Raw genomic sequence first — 14,930 nt, forward strand, 5'->3', positions numbered from 1 at the left:
GCAAAACATTTTATTATGAAATTAGGTTAAAAAAATATAATAAAAAAAATTTAATCCTCAAATAAAACTTTAATTAATCTGTTTAAATGTTTAAAAAAATTGTAAACGCTTAAATAACAAGAATGAACGTTTATTAAAATTTAGAATACACTTTCAAAAAATAATCATTATCAAAAACTCAATATTTAATTGTAAAATATTTTAAGGCAGATTTTTGTGTCTAAAAACATGACAGTTAATGGGTGGCTCTGGGGTGAAAATGACCAGATGAACCTTAGGCCCCTTCTTTCTCAACGTCATCTCAGACGGCGACTCTCCCTCGAGTGTCTCCTCTTGTCGGGAACCTGCACGTCCGGCTGACATCGCTACGTCTCTTCGCTTTGTCCTTTCTTTTCGTTCGTCTCTTCTTTATCCCTTGCGCCGCCGCGTTGCCACCTACCCCGCTTTCAAAGCTTTTCAAATTCTTTCAAGTGAGACAGCCCGGAGCCGAAAAGAGATAAGGCTTGAGCTCTTCATAAATATGATAGAGAAAGCAAAACGGCGGAGTGAGATGAGGGGGAGCGAGGTGGTGACAGAGAGGAAGAAGGGAGAGGAGAAATGAGCGGAGGAAGCAGAGATACAGAGCGAGACAGGAGAGACTGTTGAGCACTGTGAGCGGAATGACTTATGAGACGCAGGTTGCAAAGCAGCTATATTCATTTTTCCCTAGTTATCGCGCTCGTGATTAAGAAGGCCCCGCTCTCTTCCCTGCCAAACAGAGACTTGCCGCCTGTCTGCAACCAGGTTATCTGCGGAATCCGCCTCACTGTCACACAAACAGAACGCTGACATTAAAGATGACAGTTCATTGTGAGTCTAATGTGGCTTCAGCCTGCCACGCTGTCTCTCGCAACGTGACATATCACAATCCGACGCGCGCGCACACACACACACAAACACACTGCCACACAAGTCTGGCAGCGTCTCTTTCAGCTGGTGTGTGTTGTGTTGTCGTCAGCGGAGGGGAATGGCAGCTATGTGAACGGTGTGGAATGTGGCCGAGCACACGCTGCACCCTGACAATGGAAAACCACAGAAAGCTGTGTAAGCCAGCGGGACGGAGCGAGACCCTGAGCGGCTCATCAGGCCGGGGAAGAAATGCCCTCACCCTTCAGGAAGCTGCCCCACAGGTGAGCACCATATCAGAGTATCAGAGGAGAAGATGGAGGCAATTCCTGTGAAATATTTACTCAGTTCCAGGTGAGCTCCCACTGAGGTAGCTTGAATGCTTCCACCAGGTGTGGCACCCAACTTCACCAGAACCCCTCCATCGGAATACACCAAATTCTTTTTGCTCCACCAGACTTTCTGCAGCAGTTATATTCAACTTAAAACACTTCAAGGACAAAGCTTCAGCATGTAACTATATATAACCCGATCACCATTCATGCCTTGCGCTGCGTAAATCTGATCAACGAGACAATGCGCAAAATTGAATATCAAGATCTTTGAAACCTTCAAGCGTCAATGTCGAGGCTAGAGAAAGGAACCTGTGGAGGTATGAGCTCAGACGGAAAAAAAGATTTCAGATGATTAAACAGAACAATGTTCAATTAATTGGAATTTCTGAGGATCAAAAGCGTCACTGAGCGCGGTGGAGAAATGTAGATGAGAATGCAAAAGGTGGTGGCTGTATTTTACATCGTATGAAATCCAACAATAGATAGATTCATTTTGTATCACAGTTTTAAAAGCTGAAATAAAATCTGACACATTTGCCTGGAGACACGAACACAACTGCTACGAGACACTCGTGATAAGGACTCACCCTGTCGTTGGCCACATAGATGATCCTGGCGTAGCAGCACATCATCAGGAAGATGAGGCTGAACAGAGGCACGTACCATCTGAAACGCAGACCAAACATCGCAAAATGAATTTCAACATGTTAAAATATGAGCAATATTTGATTTGCTCTAAATAAATGATGAACTCAAAATGTTCAAATACATCCACGGAGGGTGAGATCTCGAAAAACATCTCTGTCTTTAACTGATGACCCAAATAGCTAAGAACTTTCAAATATGTGGAGCGAGTCAGATCATTGTCGTGAGTCACGAGGCCCCTGTAACCAGTGAAGCACGGGGTGAAGTGGTGGGTGAGTTCAGCCCACGTCATAAGCTATCGGGAGTGTCAAAATGTGAACATGAGGGTTGCACTTTTTAGTCATTTTCACTAAGCCCACTGACAATTTCCCTTCAGGTCTTCCATCACAGGATGGAAACAGTGATGCATGTCTGAGGTGGGCAAACATGTTTTTCCTTCCATGATGTAAATGTCTATAAATGTCAGCTAGTCCGAGATTAAGTGGGAAAGGTTTGACTGAATGACCCCTGATGCAGAGGTGGATCGGTTTTCCAAGCTTTGTGTGAGGAGCTTGTGACCTAGAATGCTATGCTTCCCAGCTGACCTGGGATTGTCTGGGCTGTCTTTACTTCAACTGCTGCCCCCACAACCTCACATCAGTAAGAGGTACAAAGTTTATGGAAATGTCAAACGTTTAAGTTCAATCCCTGGACTCCACTTTCTGACTAGTTCTGAAGGTAAATGAGCGCATATTCAAACGTCGTGATAGGATCCAGGCCATGCCACCTATATCTATATGAGCCGTAGTTGAGCCAGATTAAAGCGAACTGGATCATGCCCATAAATCCAACGCCGCACTGACAGGAACACTGGTTGGCAGGAGAAGGATTTTGAAACAGCTTTTCATAAGTAACACAAGTTGAACACTCTCTGCTAACGTGGGAGTATATTTTAGCAGAGATTACTGAGGAGACACTGGGCACTGGAGTCGATGTGATACTCAGCTGATGAGCGCCCGCAGCAAAGATCTGACTCAGCGTGTCGGATCGCGCTGCCACATTGTTTCACTGATTAGAAACGAGAGGACAGTGAACCAAAGACGATGTCAGCAATGTCACATCGCCGGAAATGCACGGCATTCCTTGGGGATGAGGGGCCGAAAACGAAGAGAGGTGTCTTTCTGCGGTTGAGAGACGAGCGAGGAAAACAGGAGGTGATGGCAGTGTTGAAATGACAGACTTGTGTTATGCAACCTCCCGGGAGGTGATGTAAGCTCGACGGTGTTTCAACCTCTCCCTGTAATCATGAAGAGCGTCTTTGTCTCGCTTTGATAGACAGGTTCCTGGCCGCTGCGTTCGCGTCTGTCTCAGGAGCGCTCAGTAGTCGTGACAAACGTGATGGCAGAAACACACGCTTCTGCAGAGTCTCGCTGTGACAGGTCCGGCCAAAAGCACCAACGTGATGAGCATATTTAAATGACTTTTATTTGAAAGTGACTTTAAATGCGACGCCATTCGTGCGGACGTGAGTTTCTTTTAGTTTCACACGAAACTTTATGGTGCTGTGCAAGCGCTTTCAAGTCAGATCCAAATGGCTCAAAGGGAGGCATCAGATGCAACTCATTTACACTCAAAACACTTCCACCTCATGACTCTTTTCATGTAGAGGTCTGAATCCTGCCACCCCGCAGACTGACCTTTTAACCTTGCTAACTGACAATGAAACCAACCTCTGATATCACAAGCCTGGCAAGTCCTCCACCTTTAGATATTGTGATCATCCTCCCCAGGGTTCTCCCCAATGCACGCTGCGATTTTGATCCCCGCCATCTTCCGCTGTTTTGGTCAACATCTAGCCAACTTTCATTAGCAATGATGCCAGTCACAGATGACTCCTTTTCCTTAACAGTCTGGCTGAAGGGGACGTACGACAGGCCTCTAGCGTAGGGGAGGAAAGACCCCACAGGCTAAGCAAAAAAAAATCCAGGGGAGAACCATGCTCCCACTTCAACAATCTCAATGTTTGTGCTTCTTTTCTTCCACCACAAACATTCTTGGTCCAGCGTGGTCTCTACATCTGGCCTCCCCAACTTAATCTCCAAATTTCTCCATACGCCCCTCTGACAGACTCATTTCCAATCTTGTCCTTTCCGGTCACTCGGTGTCGGAACACAACTCTCCAACAAGGCTTGTGGCTGCCAAGCCACCTGCACGTGGTTCTAGGCACAGGTGAATAGGGCAAGCATCAAGGTTGGTATTTTTTGGGAGGCGGCACAAACTACGTCATTAGAAAACAAAATCTGTTTTGATGTGCCTTTTTTATGTTTATTATGTTTATTTTTTGTCATGGGGAGGAGTTATGGGGGCAACGTCTGTACTCAATGTGGCCACCTCGATGACGAATTTCAGGCTCTGCCCCTGCTTGCTGCTCCTCTAAAACCACAACTGTCTCCACCTGTTCCACCACAGCAGCACTTCCTTCATCTATCATCAAGATATCATCATTTTAAAGATATCCTGACATATTCCCACGCGCGGAAAAGCAATCCATCGAATTCCAACTCTGAGTCAAAAAACAGATGATCTTAGAACAATCCATTGTGCATTGACTGTAGTGCTCCCGTTTTATTTTTATAATGCTATAATGCTTTAACCATTCATATTTTGTCGCCCGCTTCTTGTGACCAAACGCTTCTGACTTTGAAAGGCACAATTGATCGGCTCAAACTTTTTACGGCCGGGGTACTCGTGAAAGCTTGGCGTCAATCCGGCTGCGGGAAACAAGCGAGAGCTTGGCTGCTTCGCTCAGTGTGTTCCTTTAGGCCTTGGTGGGGAACGGTAATGCACAAAGAAGCGGCTTTCTGCAAAAGGCGAGTGCGCATGTATGTGCGTCCTCGTGGGTTCAACAGAGGCATGGGACAATGATGAAAGCGTTTCAGCGGAGACCTGCGCAAGCGTCACCTTGGTGTGATTTAATAATCTGCTCTCCGGTATAAACAGCATCCAATTACGCCGGCGCACGTCCTGTTAATGATGGAGAGACGGGGTGGGCGGATGGTGGAGAGGGGAATAGGAGGGGTGGCCTTTTTAACAATAGCGTGGGGGGCTGCGAGGAGAGGAGAATGACGGGCGGCAGCTACAAAGTGCTCTAATTAGCATGATAATGATCTGCCATTAGAGTCCCGCTCTACGGCTGAGCGCTACCCGAAGTAAGAGAGAGAGAGAGAGACGGAGCGAAGCGGGGAAAAGGAACAAGAGAGCCAGGATGAAATAGAGGCAGGCAGAGCGTTGCGAGTGGGCAGGGGATGATAAAGACGAGGACTGGAATAAAGGTGAGGAGGGAAGTGAGGATAGATGACTGAGGATTGTAGGTCAGGTACAGAAGGAGCAGAAATTAGAAAGAAGCGTGAGGTGATTAAATATTAAAAGGGGGACGGACGGAGACAGAGTGAAAATGAAAGGGCTCGCCGAGAGAGCGCCCACGTAGGCTCGGGGAGGAATCCAGAAAACAACAGAGGGGGTTTGGAGAGTTTGACGGCTCAGAGCTGTAGATCATCACAGAGGTTCAATCTCAGCCGCAGATGTGAACAGAGTGAAGAGATGGAAAGGGAAAATCCCAAAATGAACTGCTCCGCATCCTCGAATACAGCAGATAGAGAAGAATCTGAAATACAGGAAACTATTATGAGAGCAACCAACGATTCGCAACCAACCAACCGACCAACATTAGAGTCTATGATGTTCAAGAAGAAATATTAGACAGTCACCGCGGGTTCCACCAGTTAAGACAGTGGGAACAACGGAGGTGTGGGAAGACCAGATGGCGGCGCCTAATAAAACTGCTCTCCTTAAGGAAGCCAAATTCCTCGAGCCACAGATCTTGTCATGGAGAGCTGGGGGACTGAAACGGGGCTGAGCCAAGGGAAACATTTGCTTAGTCATGTCATACATTCCGGTCACCATGATGACATCACAATTATCTTCAGCCATTTTAATAGGTTAGTGCCACACCAGATCTTATATGTTCCAGGTCCAGTTTCTGGGTGTCCATATTCATGAGACGCTGGACTGGAGCTGAGGGACCACAGGCGTCGCTTCTTCTTGAAGCAGATGAGGTCCATCAACATCAGTCAGATGATCCTCAGGATGTTCCACAAGTCAGAGTGGGGGGGAAGCAGGTGCCAACAGTTTGGACAAGCTCATTAGAAACAACAGCGACAGGAGCTCAGCTGGACTCTGAAGGTGGTGAGTGAGAGGAGGATGCAGGCTAAGATAGAGGTCCTCTTGGAAATGCTGCGCTGAGCTCATCCCTCATCCCGGGGCACAACAGAACACCACTGGAACTCATTCCTGCCTGCCACCATCAGGCGTCACATCACCACACTGTATTTTTATTTGTAAATGTGGAATTATGATGCTGTAATTTGAAAACTTAATTTTATTTACAGTAACACATCTGGAACTGTGGATGCAACTGGAAGGAAGAGCAATTTCCCCCCTGGGGATCAATGAATTTGTTCTGATGATCTGAATATTCATTTTGGATCAGAGCAGCTGATTGTCGGAGCTGGGAGCCTGACTAAAGATGACGGAATAAAAAACTCTGAAACTGCATGACCCAATAAAACCGCTTCTCCGGCGGCACGTCTCTGAGTTTCTGAGCTCCGAAGTTTCGTTTGGATCATTTTGACTTTATTAAAATCAAACATGTTCTACGCTGAAACTTCACATGACATTTTAAGGACTCAACCAGCATTAACTTTGATGCTGCGTTTGAAACACTGATCCTCACGAGAAATTGAATCTGTTCGTGCTAGGAAATAACTTTGATGGTTAAGGACATCTTGAAAAAAAAAAAACTATCGACCAGATGGCATTTTGGGCTGTCACCAAAGTTTTTTGCCAAGCCATCAGTCTCCAGCTCGTATTGACTTGTTAGCGGGGGAGACCGGCAGTGACATTTTTCATATGTAGGAGTGACACATCTCTGGAGCACACAGGTATTTATCCTTGGGAAGTTTGAGCATTCGGATCAGATATAAAGCTATACAACAGAGCTCCTTTTTCATTACAGCTTTCTTAAGTTTACCTTGTGATCATGTCCTGTTATAACATATGTTTCACTGTTAGAAATTTAGCTAGAAACATGACAACGGCTTGAGATATTTACAGTAATTCAGTCAGGCACGTTCTTAATGTAGCCAGGCATTTTAAGCCATTAGAAAATACTGTTTCAGTTTAATCACATCTGCATACTGGTGTGATTAACTGGTGTAAATAATAGGTGCAATTAGCAGTGTCGGTGGCCCAGTTTTTGAAATCACATTTGAATTAACGAAGAAATGTAAGAATTATCTCTAGCGCTTGATCGAAGCAGGGAGTAGAAGAGCCCTCAATTCACCGTCAAGCGACATTCAGCGTGTGACCACAGCTGAGAGAAGGGACTGAAAGATTAAGGTCGGACAAGCCTCCAGAAATGTGGACTCTCCTGAGAAGCTCAGCCATCTGGGAGAGACTCATATAAATCCACTGCATCAAGAGATTGTCAGGATATTTTGCAGATCATTCACGATTAGGTGGAAGACCCAGGTCATGCCAGAGAGACTCGCTGATCTCAGGGAATTTCCTGAGGGGAGGTTTCTTTTATTTCAGATGCTGCCCCCGCGGCCTGACCTTGGCAACATGCGCTTAACACAACATAGTGCCAACAGCATTCCCTCAAAAAAAGTGGCAGCCGCCACTGTGTTCACAGTTGTGAGAAGATGAGTGATTGTTTGAACACAAACAACGCAACGAGGCTAAGTACTTTATCGACCATCTGCTTCTGTGTGTGACTTCATGCAACACATAAAAACACGAACAGCTGCAGATGTTCGAGAACGTCGCATTTTTTCGGAGTGACCGGGTCCAATCGTGCGCAGCGACGCCGCCCCCCAACAAATGACTCGGTGAACCTTGAGTGCCTCTGGTTGCCGATTCCACCTTTGAAAACGGCGCACCTTTTTGTCACGCAGCTTTCACTGCCACCTCGTCCTTCATCTCCTTTCACTCCTCCTTACTCCCGGAGCCTCCTCTGTCCTTGCTGCCTGCTCCGCTGATCGCTGATGAAGACACACTACGAGGCGTGGGCCGAGACAAGGGCAATCTATTTCTTTCACTCCGCGCGCTGCAGCGCTGCCCCGGCCGCCTTCTCCCGCTGAGCGATTCCCGGCCTCTTAACTATCCCCCTCTTGCTTCACTTCCACTTCTCTCCGGTTTTCACCTTTCACGCAGCGACCTCTGCCCTTCTGCTGGCTTTCCCTGCGAGCTGTCAGCAGGGTGTGCGCGTGTGAGTGCACTGGTTTTTCCTTGACGGGTGCTGCCGTGGCCTCTAATCTCTCATCTGGTTTGATGTAATTAGAGCTAATGATGATTCCCTGATCCTCTGAGCGCCTCGTCCCCCTGGGCCACGGCAGCATGGAGAACTAGACAGAGCCGGGGAGCAGAAGAGCACTGATAAAAGAGACACGGGCTCGTTTAGCACAGCTGATAGCTATGTGTTGTTGTGTGTGCGCTTCTCTGTGTGCGGCTGGCTCGGTGTGTGCGTGCTTATTTGTTTAGAAAGATTGATTCCCTGCTGATGCTCCGAGCGGCAACGCAATTACCTTGGCTCATAGCGAAGTGCTGTCATGCGCATGTGTGTGCGTGTGTGTGTGTTTGTGTGTGTGTGTGGAGGAGGATTGGCGAAAACCGAGCAGTCTAGGGGGGCAGTCGAGGAGAGGAGTCGACAGGCGTAATCCCTCATAGCCGTCCTAAACACTTAAAGACACCGGGTGGCGACTTCCCTAAATCTGACAAGGCAGACACAAGCTCAGCCGCACACACACACACACACACACACACACACACACACACACACACACACACACACACACACACATCTTGGCCTCACACCAAGAGGATGATGAAGACCCACAGGCCCGCTAGATATGCAACCCTTCACATTTCCCCACAGTGACACCCCTCCCGCTGCCCTCCCGCTAACCATCTCCCTAGTGGGGAAAGCTTTGATGGCAGTGCTGAAAGGGTCTACTTACATCCCAAATCTCCAGGCTACGTGATCGTCTGTGATCCAGCTGTAGAAAGAGAGAGAGAGCGCGATGAGGAGTTACAATGGGAATGTGAGCGGAAGAGAGACTTGTGTGACTGCGGAGGGGAAAAGAACTGCACAGCTGTAGCTATTAATAAGCCAGGAGTGGAAAGAGAGACTGGAGTCTGGAGATTAAGGCTCCGTCCCAATTCCCATCCCACCCTCCTTCTTTTTCCGAGGCCACCTCTTATTTCTCCAGTCCCACAAAAACAAACAACGCTTTAACGATTCATAAAAAAATGGTGTATCTTAATGGTTTAAGAATGTTCGTACTACAGACATCTTGTACTCACCACCAGGCTCCCGCAGGGCCGTAGTATCCCTTCAGCAGCGGTAAGGAGGCCATGATGAGAGGAACGCCCCATGCCAGCAGGTGGTACAACCTGGATGAAAAAGGAGTACGATAATTTAGCTCGACAAGTCTTCCTGGATATCCAAAGGTTAACGCCTTTTCGTCCCACAGTGGAGGATGTTTAGATAGCGGAGGTCAGGTCGCCTAAGCAGGGTCAGACTTCCCTCGCTGCAGAAACCTCCCCATGTTACATCAGCTCTGACAAACAACCATAGAAGGGTGTCCCGAGTCTGCCCCAGTGTTTTCCCCACAGGTGAACAGATCACGAGGGAGTTTCCCAGGTAGCACCCTGACACTTCAACTACTACTGGCTACTCTCCATGTGGAGTAGAGGAGGTTCTCCCCTGAGTCTCTCCTCTGAGTCTCTCCTGGATGACACTTCTTCTTTGGGTCTCAGAATTCCTTGTCAGAGCTTCTTGTTACAGCAAGTCAGGCTCCTCCTCATTAATGTACCTTGTGCAAGCTCCCAGGTCACACCTTCATGACCACTTTCATCACGGCCATGAATCTCAACAGCTTCTTCTCCTCCACCATACTTCGTCCAACCTCTTCCCTATCTGACCTGACCTCCCTCTCCCAACTTTGCAGCACCATCTTGTTACCTTTGTGCCACAGCAAACACCTCTAAAACATGTAACAGCAGGCCTCAGAATTGAATCTCTCCCGTATGACTCAGCCCCTTGTATTATTAGCGTTCTTTCGGTTACTGCCCAAAGTTCACGACCGCAGTTGAGAGAAGGAACGTAGATGAAAGAGCTTTATCTTCAGGCCGATCTGTCCATCAAACTCACACTCCATTATTCCTTCACTCCTGACCCCAAGATACTTGAACTCCTCCAGCAGGGGAAGGATCTCATTTCCAACCTGGACGAGGTTCTAAGTTTGGAGCAGTGTGCAGTTTCCGCCTTCACTGACACATGAATACAAACTGGAGTTCTACACTGTCCAGAATCCACAAAAACAGGGACCTACAGGGATCACTGTGCTACTCAGCTCGGAACGCCAGATGATGACATCAACGTGAAGCACATACAAGTTCTAAATAGCCCTGGAAGTGACTCAGCCACAGAATCCCTTGATTTGAAGAAGCAAACCAATATGGCGAAAGCCTAGACGACTAGGAAAGATCATGCACAACGTTGAAGGTGTTGTTTCGCAACCAGCAAGGGCCACCAGCGCGTGTGCGTGAGACAAGTGTGCACTCCAGTGGCTTCAGGGTTGGACATCAATACTTTATGGAGCGAACAGCGTTGTCCGGTCAATAGAGTGGAAGTCCTGCTCTGACTTCTTCCGAGTGTGGTCAATCGAGCAGGGGCGACGCCGCTGACACACACTCAATCCCTTTGGAAATGCCACACACACACTCCCGGTCTCCTTCTCGTTCACCGGGGCTTAGTGATTTCACCGCCTCTGCCCCCGTCTGACGGACAGCAGCAAGGATGTGTGGGAGGCGAGCGAGGGAGAGAGAGAGCTGGTGATTTAAATAGAACAGTGCACGCCTGGTGGCAGACAGACTGAAACTCATAGATCTGGAGTGAATCCACCGTGTTTTCGCGAGCGTGTTAGGATCAAACAGGCGAGGGATTGCGGAAAGGGACAAAAGGAAAAATGATGGATGTGCCAAAATTGAGACAGCTATCAAGGAACGGAACGAGTCAAGGAGACGAGAGCGTGAAGAAAAGGGAGAAGGAATGACAAAGTGTTCATCAGAGGAGAGATACAAATGGTGAAATCAGCGCTGTTGTTCCCTGGTGTGACGATTCGGTGGAGAGAGGGGGCGGCGGGGCTTGTCAGGAAATCAATGTCGAGAGCCTGCGGACCCACAGACACACACACACACAGGCACATACATCACACACTCGCTGCGCTCGGAAGGGGGAGATGACGAGGTCCAGAGCACCACGCAACATGGGCTTAATGAGGCTCAGCAGGACCGCTGTGTGCGCCGCATTTCGCACACCTGCACAGACAGACACACGCTCCCGCACATGTGCAGACACACACACATGCGAGCTCATAAAGAAATCTCTCACCGGGCTGCACGTCATTCTCCCTGTACACCACTTCTCTCCCTCCCTCTGTCTTCAGCTCCGCTAATATTCAGCGGAGAGGAGAATTAGCAAGCGTGGATGCTCCCCCCGCACGCGCGCACGCACACACACACACACACACGCGACTGGTTCTCGCTTGCATCCACTTCAATCAGTCTTAGATCATCCAGCCTCTGCTCTGCCGTTCCTCTGGCGAATTGTTCATTCATAAACCATCACACTGAGCCGTCACCGTGTGTGAGTGAGGGTGTTTGGTCGGGGAAAGGGGGCCGAGGGGTAATTGTGCATGCATGCAGAGCCACAGACCCTCAGCACATACAGCACATCGAGGTGCCGTCAATACACCAGAGCAGCCTGACACATACAGATGAACGGGTTCAAATTAGGTCTCGCTCGGCCAAGACCAGGGGTGGGCAACTAATTATGCACTGACTGTTGAGAGGGGCTGAGGGAAGAGCAGGTGAAGAAAAGGAGCTGTAATATGAGGGAGGGACTTAGGAACTATGTACTTAAGCAACAACGATGAAATTGAAGACAGAAATAGAAGAATTCTCCGTCCATCAACGCAATCTCATTTAGTCTCCTTCATCTTGAATGTTTTGGTGATGACATTGCACTGTATAATGGGGCGCACCTGGCGTGTGTGAGCTGAAAAATCTGGGTCAATGCACTGTTTCTATGTAATTAATTAACCAAAATTAAGCAGTTCAAGCCCCTCCCCTAATTTTGAGAGACGAAAAACCAGAGAAAATGTTTCGACACAAGCAGCCTCATAGTTGTACTCAGGCCTCATAAGGGCCGCGAATAATCAGTGAAAGGGCTGCATGAGGCCCCCAGACCACCATTTGTCACCGACTTCAACATCAGGTGGCTTTTGTGAGTCGGAATAAGTGAGTTTATAATATTCAGGTTAGTCCAGATTGAGTGACCGGGCGACTTCATGGTTTAAACTAGCCACATGTGCGAGTGTGTTCTTCCTCTTTATCACTTCCAGTGACGCTAGTCACATGGTGTCTGGCACTTGCTCACCTCTGGGCTGTAATAAAGGCAACATGTGGTGTATTTTGCAGTTGGCAGCCATAACCATAATCTGATTAAATCCCCTTTCTTGAGACAGAATGGCCACCTAGTGTTATAAGAGAGAAGTGCGAGTCATTTTGTAGGATATGTTGTGGACCAGTTGCAATCACAGCACGGCCTCAATTGGCCCATATGCTGTGGTTTGAACAACCTGGAATGAAAGGGACAAAATGGTTCTTGAAATCACTGTGTTTGTTTACGAATCTAAGGGCGCACCCTTAGAGATAGGGTGAGGAGTTCGGTCGTCCAGGAGGAGCTCGGGGTGGAGCCGCTGCTCCTCCACATCGAGAGGAACCAGCTGAGGTGGCTTGAGCATCTGATCCGGATGCCTCCCTGGGGAGGTGTTCCGGGCATGACCCACCAGGAGGAGACCCTGGGGAAGACCCAGGACTCGCTGGAGAGATGATGTCGCCGGTCTGGCCTGGGAACACCTCGGGATCCCCCAGGAAGAGCTGGATGAGGTTTGTGCGCATTGGGAAGTTTGGGCTTCCTTGCTCCGAATGCTGCCTCCGCGACCCGACCCCGGATAAGCCGCAGAAGAAAATGAAGGTGAAGGTGTTTATGAATTCAGTCCAGTTCTGATCCAGGTCAGACACGCCTTGGATCGGCAGCAGATGAGATCCTGCCGCTCCGGAGCAGCGGCGAGCGGGAGCAGCCTTGTCAGGAGTAAACTGAATTTGGCCCCAAGCTGGCACCTTCCGCTCGCTCGTAAAGCTGCCTGCTTTTGAGTTATACCACCATTATATCGTCTGGCTTATTGCTAATCAATGCATGGGGAACTCCCACGGGGGAGCGGCGTGCACACCTAAGCACATCCACGGAACACCGCCCTGAAAAATTCACTCGACTTGGCAAACAGAGTTGCTGCCTGAATTCGTCTCGGCACGAATGGGGCGCACATTTTAATGTCACGTCTTCCTCACACGGAAGCCAATTCGCACTTGTGCCATGGAGAGGACTCGTGGGACTTTGAGTGACGGTAACAGAGCGCCGCGGCGTGAGAGGATTGGCGCGCGCACACACACACACACGCCGCACACTTAACGGCTGACACTCACTCCCTTTTCAATTAGAGCGCTGGCTGGAACTGAAAGGAGAGGGAAGCAGGGAGGAGGTGGACTGTCGACTCCTGCTCAAACCACACACTCACTCACTCACACAGGTGCACACGGGACACACCCCTGCTGACACACACCAACTAATGACAGGCGCACACACACTCATCAACGCACAGCTGAACTGCATGCACGCACACACACACACACACACACACGATTGGAATACAAACGCTCACAACTGTTACCAGACTGAGTTGCAGAAAACACAAATCACACGCCAAAGTCAAGCAAATATTTGAGACCAACATTCACACAAAGCACACCCACAACACATAAGGTTCACAAGACACAAAATGATCGCAGAGCGCCCCATTTCAAACACAAACAAAACAGAAATATCTATCACCTTTAACATCATTAATGAACTCACACAGAGATGTATACAAGTAAAACACAGATGTTAGACACATACACACAATAACACATATGTACTTGCACAGACAAAAACACTTTCAACGCATACCAAGAAACTATCGACAAATACGGACACACACACATACACACCAAGAAACACCCTCACACACACCTGTTTGTATCTCTATCTTTGTGGGGACCACTGGCAAACCAGGACTCTGAACCAAACTCAAACCCAATTATAATGTCTAAGCTATTTTCAAGTCTTCATCCTCAAATTGAGGCATAACCTTGTGGGGTCCGGCCAAATGGTCCCCAAGAAGGCAAACAGTTCTCACAAGGGATTGTGAGAACTGTTTGAGAACTCTTTGTCAAGAATTGGTCCTCACGAGGAAGGATAATCAAGTACACACACACACACCAGCGATAAAGAAGCAAACACACAAACCAAGAAACTACACACTAAACTCAAATCAACAGAAGCTTGGGACAGACACACACAGCGAGTGGACATACAGTACATCCTAAACATAAGTCACACATGCAAATTAGCCACACAAACAAACTCTGTGCCACTCACACACACACACACACACACAACACAAGACATCGTGAAACACTGAATACAAACACACACACACGCACTTCAAAACCCAATCGCCGCCAACTGTGCACACACACACACATAAACAAATAACAACATAAAGCACAAATACACGCCACCAGGACCAACTCAAACACAGCACCCGTATCATCTAACATATTACACACAGATATAGAAACAGCACAAAAACATGACAGAAAGCAATGGGGAAACAACACAGAGGCTCATTCACAGGAAGATGTTGGACACACAATGACCTGAGAGGTGTCAGACGAGGAACAAACTCTCTTTACTCACATCTCATATCTGTTGGTGCTGGTTTCTTTCAGCAGGTTCAAGTACAGATTAAGTGTGATGAGACAAACCCAGGCTAAGGCACTCCAGTCTGTGGGCACACA

At 48.2% G+C, this 14,930-nt stretch overlaps 1 protein-coding gene across 4 annotated transcripts in view; it reads right to left on the reverse strand.

Moving 5' to 3' along the window:
- Window positions 1-14,930, reverse strand: part of si:dkey-100n23.5 (cyclic AMP receptor-like protein A) — a 61,743-nt gene that overhangs the window by 34,073 nt on the left and 12,740 nt on the right. For all 4 annotated transcript variants that reach the window (XR_008415937.1, XM_053877259.1, XM_053877260.1 and 1 more), the window contains 4 exons: window positions 14,830-14,917; window positions 9,267-9,356; window positions 8,921-8,959; window positions 1,808-1,886 (listed from right to left, as the gene is read on the reverse strand). Coding sequence is in view for 3 of the 4 variants with exons in the window: in XM_053877259.1 (XP_053733234.1) it covers window positions 1,808-1,886; window positions 8,921-8,959; window positions 9,267-9,356; window positions 14,830-14,917 (296 nt within the window). In the remaining variant the exon portion in view is untranslated. The remainder of the gene's footprint in view (window positions 1-1,807; window positions 1,887-8,920; window positions 8,960-9,266; window positions 9,357-14,829; window positions 14,918-14,930) is intronic.

Source organism: Synchiropus splendidus, chromosome 10 (genome assembly GCF_027744825.2).
Source record: "Synchiropus splendidus isolate RoL2022-P1 chromosome 10, RoL_Sspl_1.0, whole genome shotgun sequence".
Taxonomy (NCBI): domain Eukaryota; kingdom Metazoa; phylum Chordata; class Actinopteri; order Syngnathiformes; family Callionymidae; genus Synchiropus; species Synchiropus splendidus.